At 43.2% G+C, this 18,767-nt stretch overlaps 1 protein-coding gene across 2 annotated transcripts in view; it reads left to right on the top strand.

The window, feature by feature from the left end:
- Positions 1 to 2,246: 2,246 nt before the first annotated feature.
- Positions 2,247 to 18,767, top strand: part of SIMC1 (SUMO interacting motifs containing 1) — a 92,464-nt gene continuing 75,943 nt past the window's right edge. For both annotated transcript variants that reach the window (XR_001445673.3, XM_015141460.3), the window contains exon 1: positions 2,247 to 2,466. Coding sequence is in view for 1 of the 2 variants with exons in the window: in XM_015141460.3 (XP_014996946.3) it covers positions 2,338 to 2,466 (129 nt within the window). In the remaining variant the exon portion in view is untranslated. The remainder of the gene's footprint in view (positions 2,467 to 18,767) is intronic.

Consider the following 18,767-nt stretch of genomic DNA (forward strand, 5'->3'; position numbering starts at 1 on the left):
GGGCACTTGTTAGAAATGCAAATTTCAGGGCCCCACCCCCAAAATTCTTTTTCTCAGTCAGAAAATCTGATGTGTGATTGTTAGTTCATTCTCGAATTGCTATAAAGAAATACCTGAGACTGAGTAATTTATAAAGAAAAGGGGTTTAATTGGCTCACGGTTCTGCAAGCAGTACAGGAAGCACAGTAGCATCTGCTTCTGGGGAGGTCTCAGAAAGCTTACTATCAAGGCGGAAGGCAAAGAGGGAGTGGAGGTAACATGCAGAAAGGAGCGAGATGGGAGGTGCCACACATTTTTAAACAACCAGATCTCAAGAGAACTCATTATCACAAGGACAGTACCAAAGGGATGGTACTAAACTATTCACTAAAAAATACAAAAAACTAGCCAGGCGAGGTGGCGGGCGCCTGTAGTCCCAGCTACTGGGGAGGCTGAGGCAGGAGAATTGCGTGAACCCGGGAGGCGGAGCCTGCAGTGAGCTGAGATCCGGCCACTGCACTCCAGCCTGGGCGGCAGAGCGAGACTCCGGCTCAAAAAAAAAAAAAAAAAGAAACCACCCCCATGATCCCATCACCTCCCACCAGGCCCCACCTCTAATATTGGAGCTTACAATTCAACATGAGACTTGCGCAGGGACACAGATCCAAACCATACCAGCAACCCAGCGCTCTGTGTTTTGCTGCTTGTTTTTGTTTTTGTTTTTGTTTTTGAGATGGAGTCTCGCTGTGTCCCCCAGGTTGGAGTCCAATGGCGCGATCTTAGCTCACTGCAACCTCCGCCTCCTGCGTTCAAGCAATTCTCCTGCCTCAGCTTCCCAAGTAGCTGGGATTACAGGTGTCTGCCACCATGCCTAGCTAATTTTTGTATTTTTAGTAGAGATGAGGTGGGCCAGGCTGGTCTCGAACTCCTGACCTCAAGTTATCCACCCACCTCGGCCTCTCAGAGTGCTGAGATTACAGGCGTGAGCCACCGCACCTGGCCGCAATCTGTTTTAACAAACACTCTGGGTGATTCTGATACTCACTAAAGTGTGAAAAACACTGCATTAGACAGTATTTAGAGAGACCTGATAACCATTCCTTTGGGAACAAATCCCCCTCCTATTAAACACATATTCTTTGGATCTGTTAACATATTTGGCAAAATTGTTGGAGCCTGAGCAGCAGAATTTTGTCAATACCCCACATTTAGTGTACCAATAGGTCCTATCTTGATTTTAATGGTCCTGCCCTACAAGCAGCCAACTACCCACCGATTCCTCCACTAGTGACAACCTTTTTCACCTTTATAACTTCTGCTATTCACAACGTCTAATTATTCGTGGCCTCTGCTGCTTCATGGCTTCTTTTGTGCACCTTTTCAGCTTCTGATCCTCATACCAACTGAACAACTGTCTACGCCAAGCTTGTTTAACCCCTTGCCTGAGTCGCAAGCGGCCCATTAAAACATTATGAGATTCCCCCCCGCCGCAACTCTTTTCCTTTAGGTCATCAGCTATCATTAGTGTATTTTATGTATGGCCCAAGGCAATTCTTCTTCCCGGGGAAGCCAAAAGATGGGACACTCCTGCTCTAAATCTCAGTTTAAACTCCTGAGAGACACATATTGTTAGTGAAACCGCAAAACTGGTACAATTTAGGAGGATAATTTGGCATCATTTATCAAAACTACAAAAACATGGCATTTGCACCAGTAAGTCCACTTTCAGGCATTTATCCTACAGATGCACTTGCGCATCTGCACCAAAAAGTGGGGTCTGTCTCCCCTAGCTCGGCCAGAAGCCAGGTCACCCACCCTCCGTCACTCGGGGGCCAGGACTCCTCTCCCTGCCCCCTCAGTCAAGGCCCTCTCGGTCCGGAAGGAGCTTCACACCTGGGCTAGGTTGGGGCTGGGCGCGCCTCACGTCAGTTGGAAGCAGGTGGGGAAGTCCCCGCGGCCTCGGGGTCTCGTACGCCTGCCCCCAACACCGGCCGAAGCCAGTGGCGACTCCATTTTTCTTTTTTCTTTCTCTCTCTCCTGGGGAAGGGAGGACCCGCGCCGCCGCGAAGCACAGCGACCCCGGCCCTGACCCCAGCCGCCCGCCGCCGGTGGGCGGGGCTTGGCAGCCCAGCGGGGCGGGGAGGGGCGGGGCTCGGGGCGGGGAGGGGCGGGGCTCGGGGCGGGGAGGGGCGGGGCTCGGGGCGGGGAGGGGCGGGGTTCGGGGCGGGGCCGGCGTGGTGATGGCCCGGGTTGTCGCTGCCGCCGCCACCTCAGAAGCAGGAACCGAAGTCGCCGCCGCCGCTGCCGCTGCCTGGGTCGCCGGCCGCCCGCGCGCTGGCTCGGTCGGGGCCCGCAGCCATGGAGGACTTCATCGTGATCTCCGACGACAGCGGCTCCGAGAGCTCCGGGGGCGCCCGCCCGGGCCGGTCGCGGAGGCTGCGCCGGGCCCTGTCGCGGACCCCCGGCGCCCTGCCCCGCCGGACCGTGGTGAGTGAGCGTCGCCTAGTCTGGGGGCGCGCGTCTTCGCAACCCTCTGCTGGGCCCGCCGCCCCCTTCCCACCCCCTTGCTCCTCACAGCTGCAGCCACTTCCCGCCTTACCTCCTTCCGGGCCTCTCGGGCCCCGGGGAGCGCGGCGGGCCGGGGCAGGGACACGGGCGGCCGGGCCTCCCGGGCTCAACGCTGAAGCCCGAGAGGACTGCGGCTGGAAAGCGGGCGAGCACATGGACGAGCTCCTGGCGCGCCTGCTGCAGGGGCCGGGGTCTCAGGCCGGGGCCGCGGGCGTCCTCAGAGCCTCGGCGGGACGTGGGGGCTCGAGTGTACTGGCCCTGGCTGAGGCAGGAAAGCGGGAGCCCGTAATTGTTGGGCCTGTGGTGGGCACAGATGCGTGCAGGGAGGTAACAGGAGCCCAGGCTGGGAGGGAGAGAAGCGCGGGCCTGGGCCAGATGGTGGCCGCGCTCCAGGGCCTGACTGCAGAGCGAGGGGCCCGATTTTGAAGTTGTGCAGAAGGGCGATTTATTTCCTCAGCAAGCAATTACCCCGTACCAAGCCCTGAAGGAACAGAGAAGGAAACCTCGCGCACTATTTCTGCTTCCCCCAGAACCCTTTCATTTTTCTCATTCATGAGGTGGTGAATTATCTGCCTTTGGAGAATCCTGCATAGATGTTGATTGAATCCCTACTACGGACCGATGTTGCAGGGGCTGGGGCTACAACGGCGAACACAACATCCATGGTCCCCTCATAAGGTGATACATTCATCAGGTGGTTACTGAGGACCTTCTCAAGGGGTGGGAGGTGGAGCTTTTCTCTCAGAAGGCTTCCAGCGATCTCCCCAGCCTCCCAGAGCCGTCCCCCGGAAACACAAGGATTATCAAGCTGATGTTATGTGTATAGATCATACAGTTTACCATGCTTCCTATGCAAATACTCCTTCAAGACGTTTCCTAGCTTCTGCGGCCCCTGTTCCCTTTCCAGCTAGTTTACAGTCCCTAAACCTCCATTGGGTTTCTGTGCCCGAGGTACAGTGCCAAGTGCTAGACGATCACTATAGAATGAATAGCGTACAAAACTAGTTAATATATTTTTCAAAATATATTAACTAGTTAATTATTTTTCAAGCAAGAGGGATTCTCAGTACGTCTTAGTAACAAATTTAGTTGAGTTAGGCAGCTCATGAAGTAGTCAGAAGAGATTTCCAAGACAGAAATGACCCGACTTCATGAGTGAATGGGTATATCTAGGGCTGTCGCTGAATGTAGCGGACATAATGATGCACAATAAATATTTGTTGGATGAAGGAACGATTGAAAGAATATGGGGAGAGAGAATGGGTTAGATGGATGTTTGACAAGTATAAGAGAAGTGCATATAAAAGTAGCAGCAGGCTTGGGATGAAGGAGATGCTGAATTCAGGTGGGACCTGTTGGATTTACAGTGTTAATAGGAAATGTAGATGGATGTGGCCAGCTCAGTAGTTGGAGAAAAGGCAAGAGTGGAGATATTTGGAAGTCATGCAAACAGAAAGGAGTATTGAAGGCCTAATAGTGACTGAGATCATCAAGGAAAAGAGTAGAGAGAGAAAAGGTGGAAGGAAAAAAATACTGCTTTCCTCCTAGTTCTTCCTCATTCCTCTAGCCCCTTCTCTCAGTACCTGTTTAACTTTGTCCTTCTCACTTGCTTCCTTTCCTCCCAAGTGTTGTCCATTTTCCCTCGTTCTGGTCCAGCTTCTCTCTTCAGTGGTCGGATGCCATCGTTATCCTAGTCTTTTGTGGTCTTTCACACACGTACATGGGTGTGCTCTCTCACTGTTCCTCTCCCTTGTGACCACTCAAGCAAGCATTTTGATCTGGAGCCTTTGAGTTGAATCGAAATGAAGGGCACGTTCCAGAGAGCAGTACCCAATTTAAATCATGCTTCTCCAGATACTTATTCCAGCTCTCTAAAAGTTCCAAGCTTATTCTTGTTTTATCTTTTTTGCAAGTTAGATAAGGGTGGTATGATAACCATGTAAAAGATCAGAGGCATTGAGAGACTTACAAGGTTATAAAGTCTACAAGTGCCCTTTTTTCTGTAGCTTTTCCTGACGGCTCTGAGGTCAGAGAGGCTTCTGAATCAATATCTCCAACATAGCATAACTCAAACTCAACTATTTGAGTTTTGGAAAGTTCTGTCAGCTCTCAGCTTTTGAGCCTGAGAACATTAATGCTTACCTAGCAGGATGGTTTTAAATTTTTAATGAGACAAATGCAAGGAAAGGGTCTCATATAAATGATAGCTTTTGCCACTTTTTGTGTTGTTTCTAAGCCCAGGCCTGTCCCTCTTGAGCTTCACAGGCAGTGAGATAAAAGAAGCAACTTTCACATCTTTCTTTTTTTTTTTTTTTTAAATAAATATTGACTAAGGGAAAGTAACTTGCTTGAACTTAAGAAAGCCATATCTAATAATGAAGTTGACATTTCTGAACTCTTTATTCTTAACCCGGGCTTTAGTCTTCACTTAGTTGATGAGGTGTGTTTCTGTGTTTATTGTGGCTTTTTAGTTTGGGGGTTTTTGGTTTTTTACTTATAAAAGCAGAATATTTTCAGATAGTTAATTTTGTTGAACTAATTATACAATTTTTATAAATGTATAAAGAAGAAAATTAAAATTGCCCATAATCTCACCATCCAAAGATAACCAATGTTAACATTTTGATGTATGTCTATGCAAATGTTTACTTGTGAATGCACATGTGAATACATACATACCTATGTGTCCTCCCCATACATGTTTTTATAACCTCCTCTTAATGGATATTATGCCTTCGTTTCTAAATTTTCTCTAAGAACCCAGTGAAAAATTCCTTCATAATCTTTATACTCTTGTTCATTTGTTTATTAAATTCCTCTTAGAAGTTAGATTGCTGAGTCAAAAGGTGTGCCCTACTTTTGATATATGTAGCTAACCCTTGAATAACATGGGGGTTAGGGTTGCTAACCCCCCGTGCAGTTGAAAATTTACATATAATATTTGACTCCTGGAAAGCTTAACTACCAGTAGCCTACTGTTGACTGGAAGCCTTACCAATAACATAAGCAGTCAGTTCACTCATGTTTTGTATGTTATATGTACTCTTATGATAAAGTAAGCGAGAGAAAAATGTTAAGATCATAAGGAAGATAAAATACATTTACAGTACTATACTGTATTTGTCAATACCATAAGTTTACATCATCTGTTTCCAAGATAAATCATCTGCCTGAAATAGTGGACAACCACAGCTGCAGACCTCTATCTATGGTGCATCTCAAGCAATTCAATTTTCCTTATGATGTCATGACTTTTCTCTGCTTCCTGGGAGCACATCCAGCATCACTAGTAGCATTTTGTATGGATTTCATGGTGTTATTCAAGGTTTACGATATTACCCTACACATGATTTAAAAAAAAAAAAAAAAAGTGGAAAAAAAAAACCCCAGGAGAGAACACTTTTTACTGTAATATACAGTTTAGTGGAAAGTAATGCAGAAATTGATTAGTGTCACATGGCATTTTAAGTGGATACTCACCACACTTGAGCTCACCACCACAGCAGCAGGAGATGTCTGTGGTAGTAGTACAGTATTATCACAGTAGTACAGTGTATTCTATGGTTAATTTTATGCAGTTGTGATACAAATTAAGAAAATCAAAAATAAATTTAAAGATGTGATTTAATATTGCATCTTTACATTTCTGTCAACTGCAAAGGTCACCATGTATGGTCAGTAAGTGATTGTGTGCATAAATTTTGATAAAGTTTAACTTTGTATATTTGTGTTGACTTTATGGTAGTAAATGGATAGAATAGGCTAGTATCTACATGTATTTTATGCATTCAGGACATATCTTTTGCTTAGTTTTTTTCCATTTTTATAGGCTATGGAGTTCGCCTGTGAGTTTTTCAAATTGTTAGAAATCCAAAAAATTTTCCAATATATTTCTTGAAAAAACTCTCTTGTAAGTGGACCCATGAAGTTCAAACCTGTGTTGTTCCGGAGTCAACTGTATTGACAAATTTCCTACAGAAATTGTGCATTAATATTCTTACCAGTGGTATATGGCCAAGCATATCCCTTTCTCTGCTTCCTAGTCACCCCTAGGTATTGTTAAGTTATTCCATAAATATTTATTGAACACTTATTATATACCAGGCACTCTTAGAGGTGCTGGGAATACATCTGTGAAAACCAAGTCCCTGCCCTCATGGAGATTTCATTTTACTGAGGAGAGACAAATAGTAAACAACTCCATAAATGTAATGTCAGGTGATAATACAGAGTGTTAGGAAAAAAAATAAGGTATTTTTGTTCTTTTAATCTTTGCTGTTTGATAGCCAGATTCCATAAGATGTCATTATTTTTAATTTTTTTCATCGATTATGATTCATTTATTCAATAAGTATTTATTGAGCCTATGCTGTAACCCTGGGAACCACAGGTGAACAAGATGATAATGGAACTACATTCTGCTGTGGAAAGATAGGCAGTAAACAAACTAACAAATAAGAGAACAGTATAATAGAGGGTAACTTTGGTGGGATTGGGAACATTTGATTGTGTTTTCAGAGAAGGCCTCTCTGAAGAGTTAATATTTGATATGAGACTAAAATGACAACAAATCAGCTATGAGATCTAGACGAATAAGGCATTGTCAAAGGGAACAGCAAAAGCAAAGGCTTGGAGGCAGGAATAAGTGTTCCGGTAAGGAATGACTTACTGGAAGAATGGAAAGCCAGTGAGGCTGGAATGTAACGACTGATGGACAGAGTCAGAAGAGATGAGAAGTAGCTAGGTTAGGTTATAGGGCTTTGGAGACCACAATAAGGAATTTGGATTTTATTGTAATACAGTAAGAAATCTTTGAAGGTTTAAGCAGAACAGTGACATGATTTCATTTACTTTTTTTTTTTTTTTTTTTTTTTGAGACGGAGTCTTGCTCTGTTGCGTTGCCCAGGCTGGAGTGCAGTGGAGCGGCTCACTGTCACCTCCACTTCCCAGGTTCAAGCGATTTCCCCCGCCTCAGCCTCCTGAGTAGCTGGGACTACAAGCGCGCCACCACGCTTGACTACTTTTCGTATTTTAGTAGAGATGGAATTTCACCATGTTGGCCAGGATAGTCTAGATCTCCTGACCCCATGATCCACCCACCTCGGCCTCCCAAAGTGCTGGGATTACAGGCGTGAACCACCGCATCTGGCCTTGATCCACATTTTTTAGAGATGACTTTAGCTACTGTGAAAAGAAAAGATGGTAAGGTAGGGAGACCATATAATTTATCATCCAAATGGGAAACTTCTGCAAATGAAAAGGGATGCTAACTGGACCAGGATGTCAAGCAACAGGTGAAAACTGGAACTGTCCCAAACAAACCAGAAGTGTAGTCAGTAGTCGCCCCACTGTAAGAGGGGAAGAGTGAAATTAGGGAGATCAGTTAGAAGGTTGGCTGTAGTAGTCCAGGTCAGAAATAATTGTAGCTTGGACTGGAGTGGTGGTACAGACTGGGAGAGTGGAGGGATGTAGATATATAGTGAATAAAATCAACAGGTCCTGATAACTTGGATGTGGATAACAGGGGGAAAGGAAGGAATTAAGAAGGATGCCCTGAGTTCTGAAGCAACTGAATGCATGTTGGTGTCATGCATTGAAATGAAACAGACTTGGGAGGAACAGGGTTAGAGGAAAGATTCAAGAGTTCTGTTTTGAAGGTATAAAACTCATGATGCCTGTGGAATAGCCAATTGGAGATGCCAAGTATAACATTTGTACTGAGTTTAGAGCTCAAAAGAAAAGTCCTCACTAGAGACACAAATTTAGTCTTTTTTTTTTTTTTTTTTTGAGACGGAGTCTTTGCTCTGTCGCCCAGGCTGGAGTGCAGTGGCACCAACTCGGCTCACTACAAGCTCCGCCTCCTGGGTTTACGCCATTCTCCTGCCTCAGCCTCTCGAGTAGCTGGGACTACAGGCGCCTGCCACCTCGCCCGGCTAGTTTTTTGTACTTTTAGTAGAGACGGGGTTTCACCGTGTTAGCCAGGATGGTCTCGATCTCCTGACCTTGTGATCCGCCCGTCTCAGCCTCCCGAAGTGCTGGGATTATAGGCGTGAGCCACCGTGCCCGGCCAGTCTTATTAGCATATAGGTTATAGTAAAGTCATTGGCCTGGATAAAATTATCTAGGTTGAGGCGACAAGAGGAAGAGCATCCAGGACCTAGCCCAAGGTAACATAGTGCATAGCCCAAGGGAGGAAGAGCAACTAGTGAGGTTGGAGATAAGGGAGTGTGCTCACATATAGTACAGCCAGACATCTTGCTTATGTTTATTGGAAACACATAGGGTGTGTGTGCAAATTCCCTATGCTTGTCGTTTGCCCGTTTTTCTGTTGGGGTGTTTTAATGTTTCTTTCTTTTTTTTTTTTTTTTTTTTTTTTTTTTTTTTTTTTTTTTTGAGACGGAGTTTTACTCTTGTTGCCCAGGCTGGAGTGCAATGGCGTGATCTTAACTCACTGCAACCTCCACTTCCGTGGCTCAAGCAATTCTCCTGCCTCAGCCTCCCAAGTAGCTGGAATTACAGGCATGCGCCACCATACCCAGCTAATTCTGTATTTTTAGTAGAGACGGGGTTTTACTGTGTTGGTCAGGCTGGTCTCAAACTCCTGACCTCAAGTGATCCACCCGCCTCGGCCTCCCAAAGTGCTGGGATTACAGGCGTGAGCCACCGCACCCTGCCAACATTTCTTACTCATTTGTAAAATCTACTCATGTATTAAAGACTGGTGTTGGTGGAATTGTATCTCCCAAGAAGATGTGCTGAAGTTCTAATCCCTCACTACCTCAGATAATGACCTTATTTAGAAACAGAGTCATTGGCAGATATAATCAGTGAAGATGAGGTCGTGCCAAGTAGGGTGAACCCTTAATCCAACATGACTGCTGTCCTTAGAAGAACACGTGAAGACACGGGAAGAATGCCGTGTGACAGTGGAAGCAGAAACTGAAGTTATGCAGCTGCAAGCCAAGGAACACCGAGGACTGCTGGTGACGTCAGGAGCTAAGAAAAAGGCGTGAGACAGATTCTTCCCTGGGGCCTTCAAGAGAACATGGCTCTATCGACACCTTGATTTCAGACCTTTAGCCTCCAGAACTGCAAGAGGATAGATTTCTGTTGCTTAAATCCACCTAGTTTCTGGTGATTTTTACTAGGAAACTAATATAGCCTCCTGTCATACATGTTACGATTTTCTTTCAACTTTTGATTTTGTTTTTGTTTAATTACAGAAGTCTTGCATTTTTATATAGTCAATTCTACCACTCCTTTTCTTTATGATTTCTTAGTTGTCATGCTTATATCAATCTAAGTAACAGACAGCGACTCTCTAAAAAGAAAGTTATATTTATTCAGGAATGGCATTGCAACAGGAGTATGTGAGCCATAATAAACTATGTATGTATTCAGGGAGGTAAACGAAGGCAAAAGCTTTTAAAGGAAAAAATGAGGAGGATTACATAATTGTTTAGAAATAATTATCCTTGTCTACAAGGATTAATAACAAGGGTGGCTCCAGTCCAAGGTCAGGCAGGCAGTTGCTGGGCAGACATCCTCATGGAAGTATTTTTTTCTGCAAGGTTGTGTTTTTTGCAGAGCCTTTTGTGGTACTTCTTATCAGGCATTTGTGCATAATAATCTTCCCTTCATGGCCTTCCCTAGCTCTGTTTTTCAAGGTCTTTCTTTCTTTCTTTCTTTCTTTCTTTTTGTAACACAAGTGACTCCATTTTGATACTAACAACTCACATTTCCCTCATTTGATCTAGATGTTTTCCCAAAAACATCACCAATCAGCTTGTATAATAGTTAGGTTTTTGTGTGTGTTTTGGGGTTTTTTGGTTTTTTTGTTTTTTGCTTTTTTTGAGATCTCACTCTGCCACCCAGGCAAAGTGATCTCGGGTCACTGCAACCTCCGCCTCCCGGGTTCAAGTGATTTTCCCACTCAGCCTCCCGAGTAGCTGGGATTACAGGCAAGCGCCACCATGCCTAGCTAATTTTTAATTTTTTATTATTATACTTTTAAGTTCTGGGATATGTGTGCAGAACGTGCAGATTTGTTACATAGGTATACACGTGCCATGGTGGTTTGCTGCACCCATCAACCCATCATCTACATTAGGTATTTCTCCTAATGCTTTCCCTCCCCTAGCCCCCCACCCCACAATAGGCCGCCGTATGTGATGTTCCCCTCCCTGTGTCCATGTGTTCTCATTGTTCACCTCCCACTTATGAGCAAGAACATGCAGTGTTTGGTTTTCTGTTCCTGTGTTAGTTTACTGAAAATGATGGTTTCCAGCTTCATCCATGTCCCTCCAAAGGACATGAACTCATCCTTTTTTATGGCTGCGTAGTATTCTATGGTGTATATGTGCCACATTTTCTTTATTCAGTCTATCATTGATGGGCATTTGGGTTCATTCCAAGTCTTTGCTATTGTGAATAGTGCTGCAATAAACATACATGTGCATGTGTCTTTATAGTAGAATGATCTATAATCTTTTGATTATGTACCCAGTAATGGGATTGCTGGGTCAAATGGTATTTCTGGTTCTAGATCCTTGAGGAATCACCACACTATCTTCCACAATGGTTGAACTCATTTACACTCCCACCAACAGTTTAAAAGTGTTCCTGTTTCTCCACATCCTTTCCAGCATCTGTTGGTTCCTGATTTTTTAATGATGCCATTCTAATTGGTGTGAGATGGTGTATCATTGTGGTTTTGATTTGCATTTCTGTAATGACCAGTAATTATGAGCTTTTTTTCGTATGTTTGTGGGCCACATAAATGTCTTCCTTTGAGAAGTGTTTGTTTATATCTTTCACCCACTTTTTGATGGGATTGTTTGTTTTTTTCTTGTAAACTTGTGTAAGTTACTTGTAGATTCTGGGTATTAGCCCTTTGTCAGTTGGATAGATTACAAAGATTTTCTCCTATTCTGTAGGTTACCTGTTCGCTCTGATGATAGTTTCTTTTGCTGTGCAGAAGCTCTTTAGTTTAATTAGATCCCATTTGTCAATTTTGGCTTTTGTTGCCATTGCTTTTGGTGTATTAATCGTGAATTCTTTGCCCATGCCTATGTCATGAATGGTATTACCTAGGTTTTCTTCTAGGGTTTTTATAGTTTTAGGTTTTACATTTAAGATGTATTTTAATCCATCTTCAGTTAATTTTTGTATAAGGTGTAAGGAAGAGGCCCAGTTTCAGTTTTTTGCATATGGCCAGCCCGTTTCCCAACACCATTTATTAAATAGGGAATTCTTTCCCCCTTGCTTATTTTTGTCAGGTTTGTCAAAGATCAGATGGTTGTAGATGTGTGGCATTATTTCTGGCCTCTGTTCTGTTCCGTTGGTCTATATATCTGTTTTGGTACCAGGACCATCCTGTTTTGGTTACTGTAGCCTTGTAGTATAGTTTGAAGTCAGGTAACATGATGCCTCCAGCTTTGTTCTTTTTGCTTAGGATTGTCTTGGCTATACAGGCTCTTTTTTGGTTGCATATGAACTTTAAAGTAGTTTTTTCTAATTGTGTGAAGAAAGTCAATGGTAGCTTGATGGGGATAGCACTGAATCTATAAATTACTTTGGGCAATATGGCCATTTTCACGATATTGATTCTTCCTATCCTTGAGCATGGAATGTTTTTCCATTTGTTTGTGTCTTCTCTTATTTCTTTGAGCAGTGGTTTGTAGTTCTCCTTGAAGAGGTCCTTCACAGCCCTTGTAAATTGTATTCCTAGGTATTTTATTCTTTTTGTAGCAATTGTGAATGGGAGTTCACTCATGATTTGGCTCTCTGTCTACTATTGGTGTATAGGAATGCTTGTAATTTTTGCACATTTGTTTTGTATCCTGAGACTTTGCTGAAGTTGCTTATCAGCTTCAGGAGATTTTAGGCTGAGACAGTGAGGTTTCTGAGTATACAATCATATCATCCGCAAACAGAGACAGTTTGACTTCCTCTCTTCCTAATTGAATACCCTTTATTTCTTTCTCCTGCCTGATTCCCCTGGCCAGAACTTCCAACACGATGTTGAATAGGAGTGGTGAGAGAGGGCATCCTTGTCTTGTGCTGGTTTTCAAAGGGAATGCTTCTAGTTTTTGTCCATTCAGTATGATATTAGCTGTGGGTTTGTCATAAATAGCTCCTATTATTTTGAGATACGTTTCATCAATACTGAATTCATTGAGAGTTTTTAGCATGAAGGGGTGTTGAATTTTATCAAAGGCCTTTTCTGCATCTATTGAGATAATCATGTGGTTTCTGTCATTGGTTCTGTTTATGTGATGGCTTACATTTATTGATTTGCATATGTTGATCCAGCCTTGCATCCCAGGGATGAAGCCAATTTGATTATGGTGGATAAGCTTTTTGATGTGCTGCTGGATTCAGTTTGCCAGTATTTTATTGAGGATTTTCACATTGATGTTCATCAGGGATAATGGCCTGAAATTTTTTTATTGTTTCTCTGCCAGGTTTTGGTATCAGGATGATGCTGGCCTCATAAAATGAGTTAGGGAGGAGTCCATCGTTTTCTATTGATTGGGATAGTTTCAGAAGGAATGGTACCAGCTCCTCTTTGTGCCTCTGGTAGAATTTGGCTGTGAATCCGTCTGGTCTTGGGCTTTTTTTGGTTGGTAGGCTATTAATTACTGCCTCAATTTCAGAACTTGTTATTGGTCTATTCCAGGATTCAGCTTCTTCCTGGTTTAGTCTTGGGAGGGTGTATGTGTCCAGGAAATTATCCATTTCTTCTAGATTTTCTAGTGTATTTGTGTAGAGGTGTGTGTAGTCTTCTCTGATGGTAGTATGTATTTCTGTGAGATCAGTGGTGATATCCCCTTTATCACGTTTTACTGTGTGTATTTGATTCTTCTCTCTTTTCTTCTTTATCTGGCTAGCGGTGTATCTATTTTGTTAATCTTTTCAAAAAAACAGCTCCTGGCCGGACATGGTGGCTCACGCCTATAATCCCAGCACTTTGGGAGGCTGAGGTGGGAAGATCACAAGGTCAGGAAATCAAGACCATCCTAGCTAATACGGTGAAACCCCATCACTACTAAAAATACAAAAACAAAATTAGCTGGGCATGGTGGCGGACGCCTATAGTCTACTCAGGAGGCTGAGGCAGGAGAATGGTGTGAACCCAGGAAGTGGAGCTTGCAGTGAGCTGAGATAGCACCACTGCACTCTAGCCTGAGCAACAGAGCAAGATTCCGTCTCAAAATAAAAAACAAAACAAAACAAAACAAAAACCGCTCCTGGATTCATTGATTTTTTTGAATAGTTTTTCATGTCTTTACCTCCTTCAGTTCTGCTCTGATCTTAGTTATTTCTTGTCTTCTGCTAGCTTTTAAATTTGTTTGCTCTTACTTCTCTAGTTCTTTTAATTGTGAGGTTAGGGTATCAATTTTAGATCTTTCCCGCTTTCTCCTGTGGGCATTTAGTGCTATAAATTTCCCTCTAAACACTGCTTTAGCTGGGTCCCAGAGATTCTGGTACATTATGTCTTTGTTCTCATTGGTTTCAAAGAACTTATTTATTTCTGCCTTCATTTCATTATAAATTACTTCATTTTGCTATTCAGGAGAAGGTTGTGCAGTTTCCATGTAGTTGTGCGATATTGAGTGAGTTTCTTAATCCTGAGTTCTAATTTGATTGCACTGTGGTCTGAGAGACTATGATGTCCATTCTCTTGCATTTACTGAGGAGTGTTTTACTTCCAATTATGTGGCTAATTTTAGAATAAGTGTGATGTGGTGCTGAGAAGAATGTATATTCTGTTGATTCGGGGTGGAGAGTTCTGTAGATGTCTCTTAGGTCTGCTTGTTCCAGAGCTGAGTTCAAGTCCTGAATATCCTTGTTAATTTTCTGTCTCGTTGATCTGTCTAATATTGACAGTGGGGTGTTAAAGTCTCCCACTATTATTGTGTGGGAGTCTAAGTCTCTTTGTAAGTCTCTAAGAACTTGCTTTATGAATCTGGGTGCTCCTGTATTGGGCGCATGTATATTTAGGATAGTTAGCCCTTCTCGTTGCATTGATACCTTTACCATTATGTAATGCCCTTTTTTGTCTTTTTTGATCTTCGTTGGTTTAAAGTCTGTTTTATTAGAGACTAGCATTGCAACCTCTGAGTTTTTTGGTTTTTTTTTTTTTTTTTTTTTTTTTTTTTGCTTTCCATTTGGTTGGTAATTTATTCCTCTATCCCTTTATTTTCAGCCTATGTGTGTCTTTGCCCATGAAATGGGTCTACTGAATACAGCACACCAATGGGTCTTGACTCTATCCAATTTGCCAGTCTGTGTCTTTGAATTGGGGCATTTAGCCCGTTTACATTTAAGGTTAATATTATGTGTGAATTTGATCCTGTCATTATGATGCTAGCTGGTCGTTTTGCCCATTAGTTGATGTAGTTTCTTCATAGTGTCGATGGTCTTTACAATTTGGTATGTTTGGCCAGGCATGGTGGCTCACCCGTGTAATCCCAGCACTTTTGGAGGCCGAGGTGGGCAGATCACAAGGTTAGGAGATCGAGACCATCTGGCAACATGGTGAAACCTTGTCTTTACTAAAAATACACATATTAGCTGGGTGTGGTGGCGTGCTCCTGTAGTCCCAGCTACTCGGGAGGCTGAGACAGGAGAATGGCTTGAACCTGGGAGGTGGAGATTACAGTGAGCCAAGATTGTGCCACTGCACTCCAGCCTGGCGACAGAGCAAGACTCTGTCTCAAAAACAAAACAAAAACAATTTGGTATGTTTTTGCAATGGCTGGTACCAGTTTTTCCTTTCCATATTTAGTGCTTCCTTCAGGAGCTCTTGTAAGGCAGGCCTGGTGGTGACAAAATCTCTCAGCATTTGCCTGTCTGTAAAGGATTTTATTTCTCCTTCGCTTATGAAGCGTAGTCTGGCTGGATATGAAATTCTGGGTTGAAAATTATTTTCATTAAGAATGTTGAATATTGGCCCCCACTCTCTTCTGGTTTGTAGGGTTTCTGTAGAGAGATCTGCTGTTAGGGCTTCCCTTTGTGGGTTACCTGACCTTTCTTTCTGGCTGCTCTTAATATTTTTTCCTTCATTTCAACTTGGTGAATATGACGATTATGTGTCTAGGGGCTGGCTGCTCTTCTAAAGATACTACTAGAGAATTTTTTCATATTTTTAGTAGAGACAGGGTTTTGCAATGTTGGCCAGGCTAGTCTCGAACTCCTGACCTCAAGTGATCCACCCACCTCGGCCTCCCAAAGCTCTGGGATTACAGGCGTGAGCCACTGTGCCTGCCAATAGTTCAGTTTTGATATCCCTCAGTACCAGGATGGACCTATCCTGGATTGTTGGTCTGATTTCATGTTGGAGGGAGTCATTGACCACTAGGAGTCAGTGTCAAACTCTTTTAGCCACATTTGAGCAACAAGGGAGGTTTGGAGGGAGTGGCTCTCAAGCTAAGTTTACCTGGAGTTAATTATTAAGTTTAATTTAATCAGTTCCATAGGTGTTTCCTATCACCTCAAAGTGCTGGGCCAGCATTATTCTGTTAGGAGTTGTAGTTTGGCAGAATTTTAACAAGTAATAGCTACAAAGTTTAAAAAGAAAAATACAAAGTAAGATGGTAATCTCAGTTTGTGTAATAGTTTTCAGCCATGAACCTAGGCTTCAAGGTTCAATTGAACTTTTGAATCAATTGAATAAATCAGATGACCATGGATAACTAGGTGACACATTTTGTAACCATGTGACCTGTTTTCTTATTTTGCATATATGGGTCTCAACTTTCTCAAAGGTCTTTATCTAGGTACAGCATAAAGTATTAGCAGCAGCACAGAAATTTCCCTATTTAACTAATAGATAATATAGACCAATTTTATCATCTAGGATCCCATGACTAGGTGGAGTTAAAGCAGAGAGAGAGCAACAGTTGTATTAGGGATGTTGCCAAGGTCACCCACTAGATGGACTAAAGGATCCCTTAAACCAGTTTCTGTCAAGTTACCAACAGAAGCTGCTGATTGTGAAATTTCAGTTACACCATTATCCTGCCAAGTGGAAAAGGTAGGATTAAGAGGAGTAGGAGTCTGATTCTGTAGTCTTGTTTTAACATCTAGGGAAGCAGCTGTCGGCAGCATGAAAATGCCAACTTATTGTCCTGGTTTGCAGTTGTGAATGTCTCTGGTTATGGCACTGGATGGTTTGGTGAACTTTCTGTATGACCCGTCATCAGCCGTGAGACTTGCCCCTTAAAATTGATCTAGTTTTAGCTTTTAGGATTTCAGGAACAGAGCAGTTCGTGTTTTTAGTAATTTCATGGAAGAAAGTAAGATTGGAGGAATCTAGAAGAATTTGAGATTTAGTTCAGTCTACCAGTATATAACAGGAACTCAAAGACAATGCTCAGGGCTATAATCTAAGAACAGATGTATTAACAGCCTTATTCACTGTAATGCTGGGAACCCTTGAAGCCAGGCCTTACATGCACATTCTCAAATATGATGCTCTAGTGAAAGCCTTAGTAATATATATAACCAATGTTTCCAACTACATCCTGTTATAAAGAGAGAGCAAATTTTATTAAACTTTTGTAAATAATTCTTGCCATAAAAAAATAAGAATACTCATGGATAGTTTCTAAATTTTAGAGGAGTCAGGCCGGGCGCGGTGGCTCAAGCCTGTAATCCCAGCACTTTGGGAGGCCGAGGCGGGCGGATCACAAGGTCAGGAGATCGAGACCACAGTGAAACCCCGTCTCTATTAAAAATACAAAAAATTAGCCGGGCGCGGTGGCGGGCGCCTGTAGTCCTAGCTACTCAGGAGGCTGAGGCAGGAGAATGGCGTGAACCCAGGAGGCGGAGCTTGCAGTGAGCCGAGATCGCGCCACTGCACTCCAGCCTGGGCAACAGCGTGAGACTCCGTCTCAAAAAAAAAAAATAAATAAATAAATAAATAAATAAATAAATTTTAGAGGAGTCAAATAGGGACAAAAAAATGTTTCCACATTTGTTCACAAAAGTATACCAAATTACTGTAAATAAGTAGCTTAAGAGAAAGAAAAGTTTTCCTTAAATCTAGAAAGCAAAATATTTAAATAAAGAACCTCGCCAGGCGCGGTGGCTCATGCCTATAATCCCAGCACTTTGGGAGGCTTAGGGGAACAGATCACCTGAGGTCAGGGGTTCGAGACCAGCCTGGCCAACATGGTGAAACACTGTCTTTGCTAAAAATACAAAAATTACCCAGAGTGGTGGCGGACACCTATAATCCCAGCTACTCCAGAGGCTGAGGTTGCAGTGAGCTGAGATCGTGCCACTGCACTCCACCCTGATCAACAGAGCAAGACTCCACCTCAAAAAAAAAAAACCGATAATGTTTCAAATAAAAGTCATAAAAACATTACCTTCAAGACCAGGTGCCATAGCTCGTGCCTGTAATCCCAGCACTTTGTGAGGCTGAGGTGGGCAGATCACCTGAGGTCTGGAGTTGAAGACCAGCCTGACCAACATGGAGAAACTCCGTCTCTACTAAAAATACAGGCCGGGCGCGGTGGCTCAAGCCTGTAATCCCAGCACTTTGGGAGGCCGAGACGGGCGGATCACGAGGTCAGGAGATCGAGACCATCCTGGCTAACACAGTGAAACCCCGTCTCCACTAAAAATACAAAAAAAATTAGCCGGGCGTGGTGGCGGCGCCTGTAGTCCCAGCTACTCGGGAGGCTGAGGCAGGAGAATGGCGGGAACCCGGGAGGCGGAGCTTGCAGTGAGCTGAGATCCGGCCACTGCACTCCAGCCTGGGCGACAGAGCGAGACTCCGCCTCAAAAAAAAAAAAAAAAAAAAATACAAAATTAGCCGGGTATAGTGGCACATGCCTGTAATCTAAGCTACGTGGGAGGGTGAGGCAGGAGAATCGCTTCAACCCGGGAGGCGGAGGTTGCAGTGAGCCGAGATTGCGCAATTGCACTCCAGCCTTGGCAACAAAAGCGAAACTCCCATCTCAAAATAAAAATTAAAAAGAAGAAAACATTCATTCATTTCTTAATCTCATGTAATTAATTTTTGTTCTGCTTAATGTTGATTAGTAGTTTCATGAATTCGTCAATTTCTTCATTACAGTGCTGAAAAAAATGTTAGTCCATTGATCTTTGTTACTAGGAATCTTTAAGAGTACTTATTAGAGTCTTTTTCATGAATCTCATTGCAAATGCTTTTAGAGAAGAATCATAACTGTGGATGAAAGAGA

The sequence above is a fragment of the Macaca mulatta genome, chromosome 6, assembly GCF_049350105.2.
Source record: "Macaca mulatta isolate MMU2019108-1 chromosome 6, T2T-MMU8v2.0, whole genome shotgun sequence".
NCBI classification, from domain to species: domain Eukaryota; kingdom Metazoa; phylum Chordata; class Mammalia; order Primates; family Cercopithecidae; genus Macaca; species Macaca mulatta.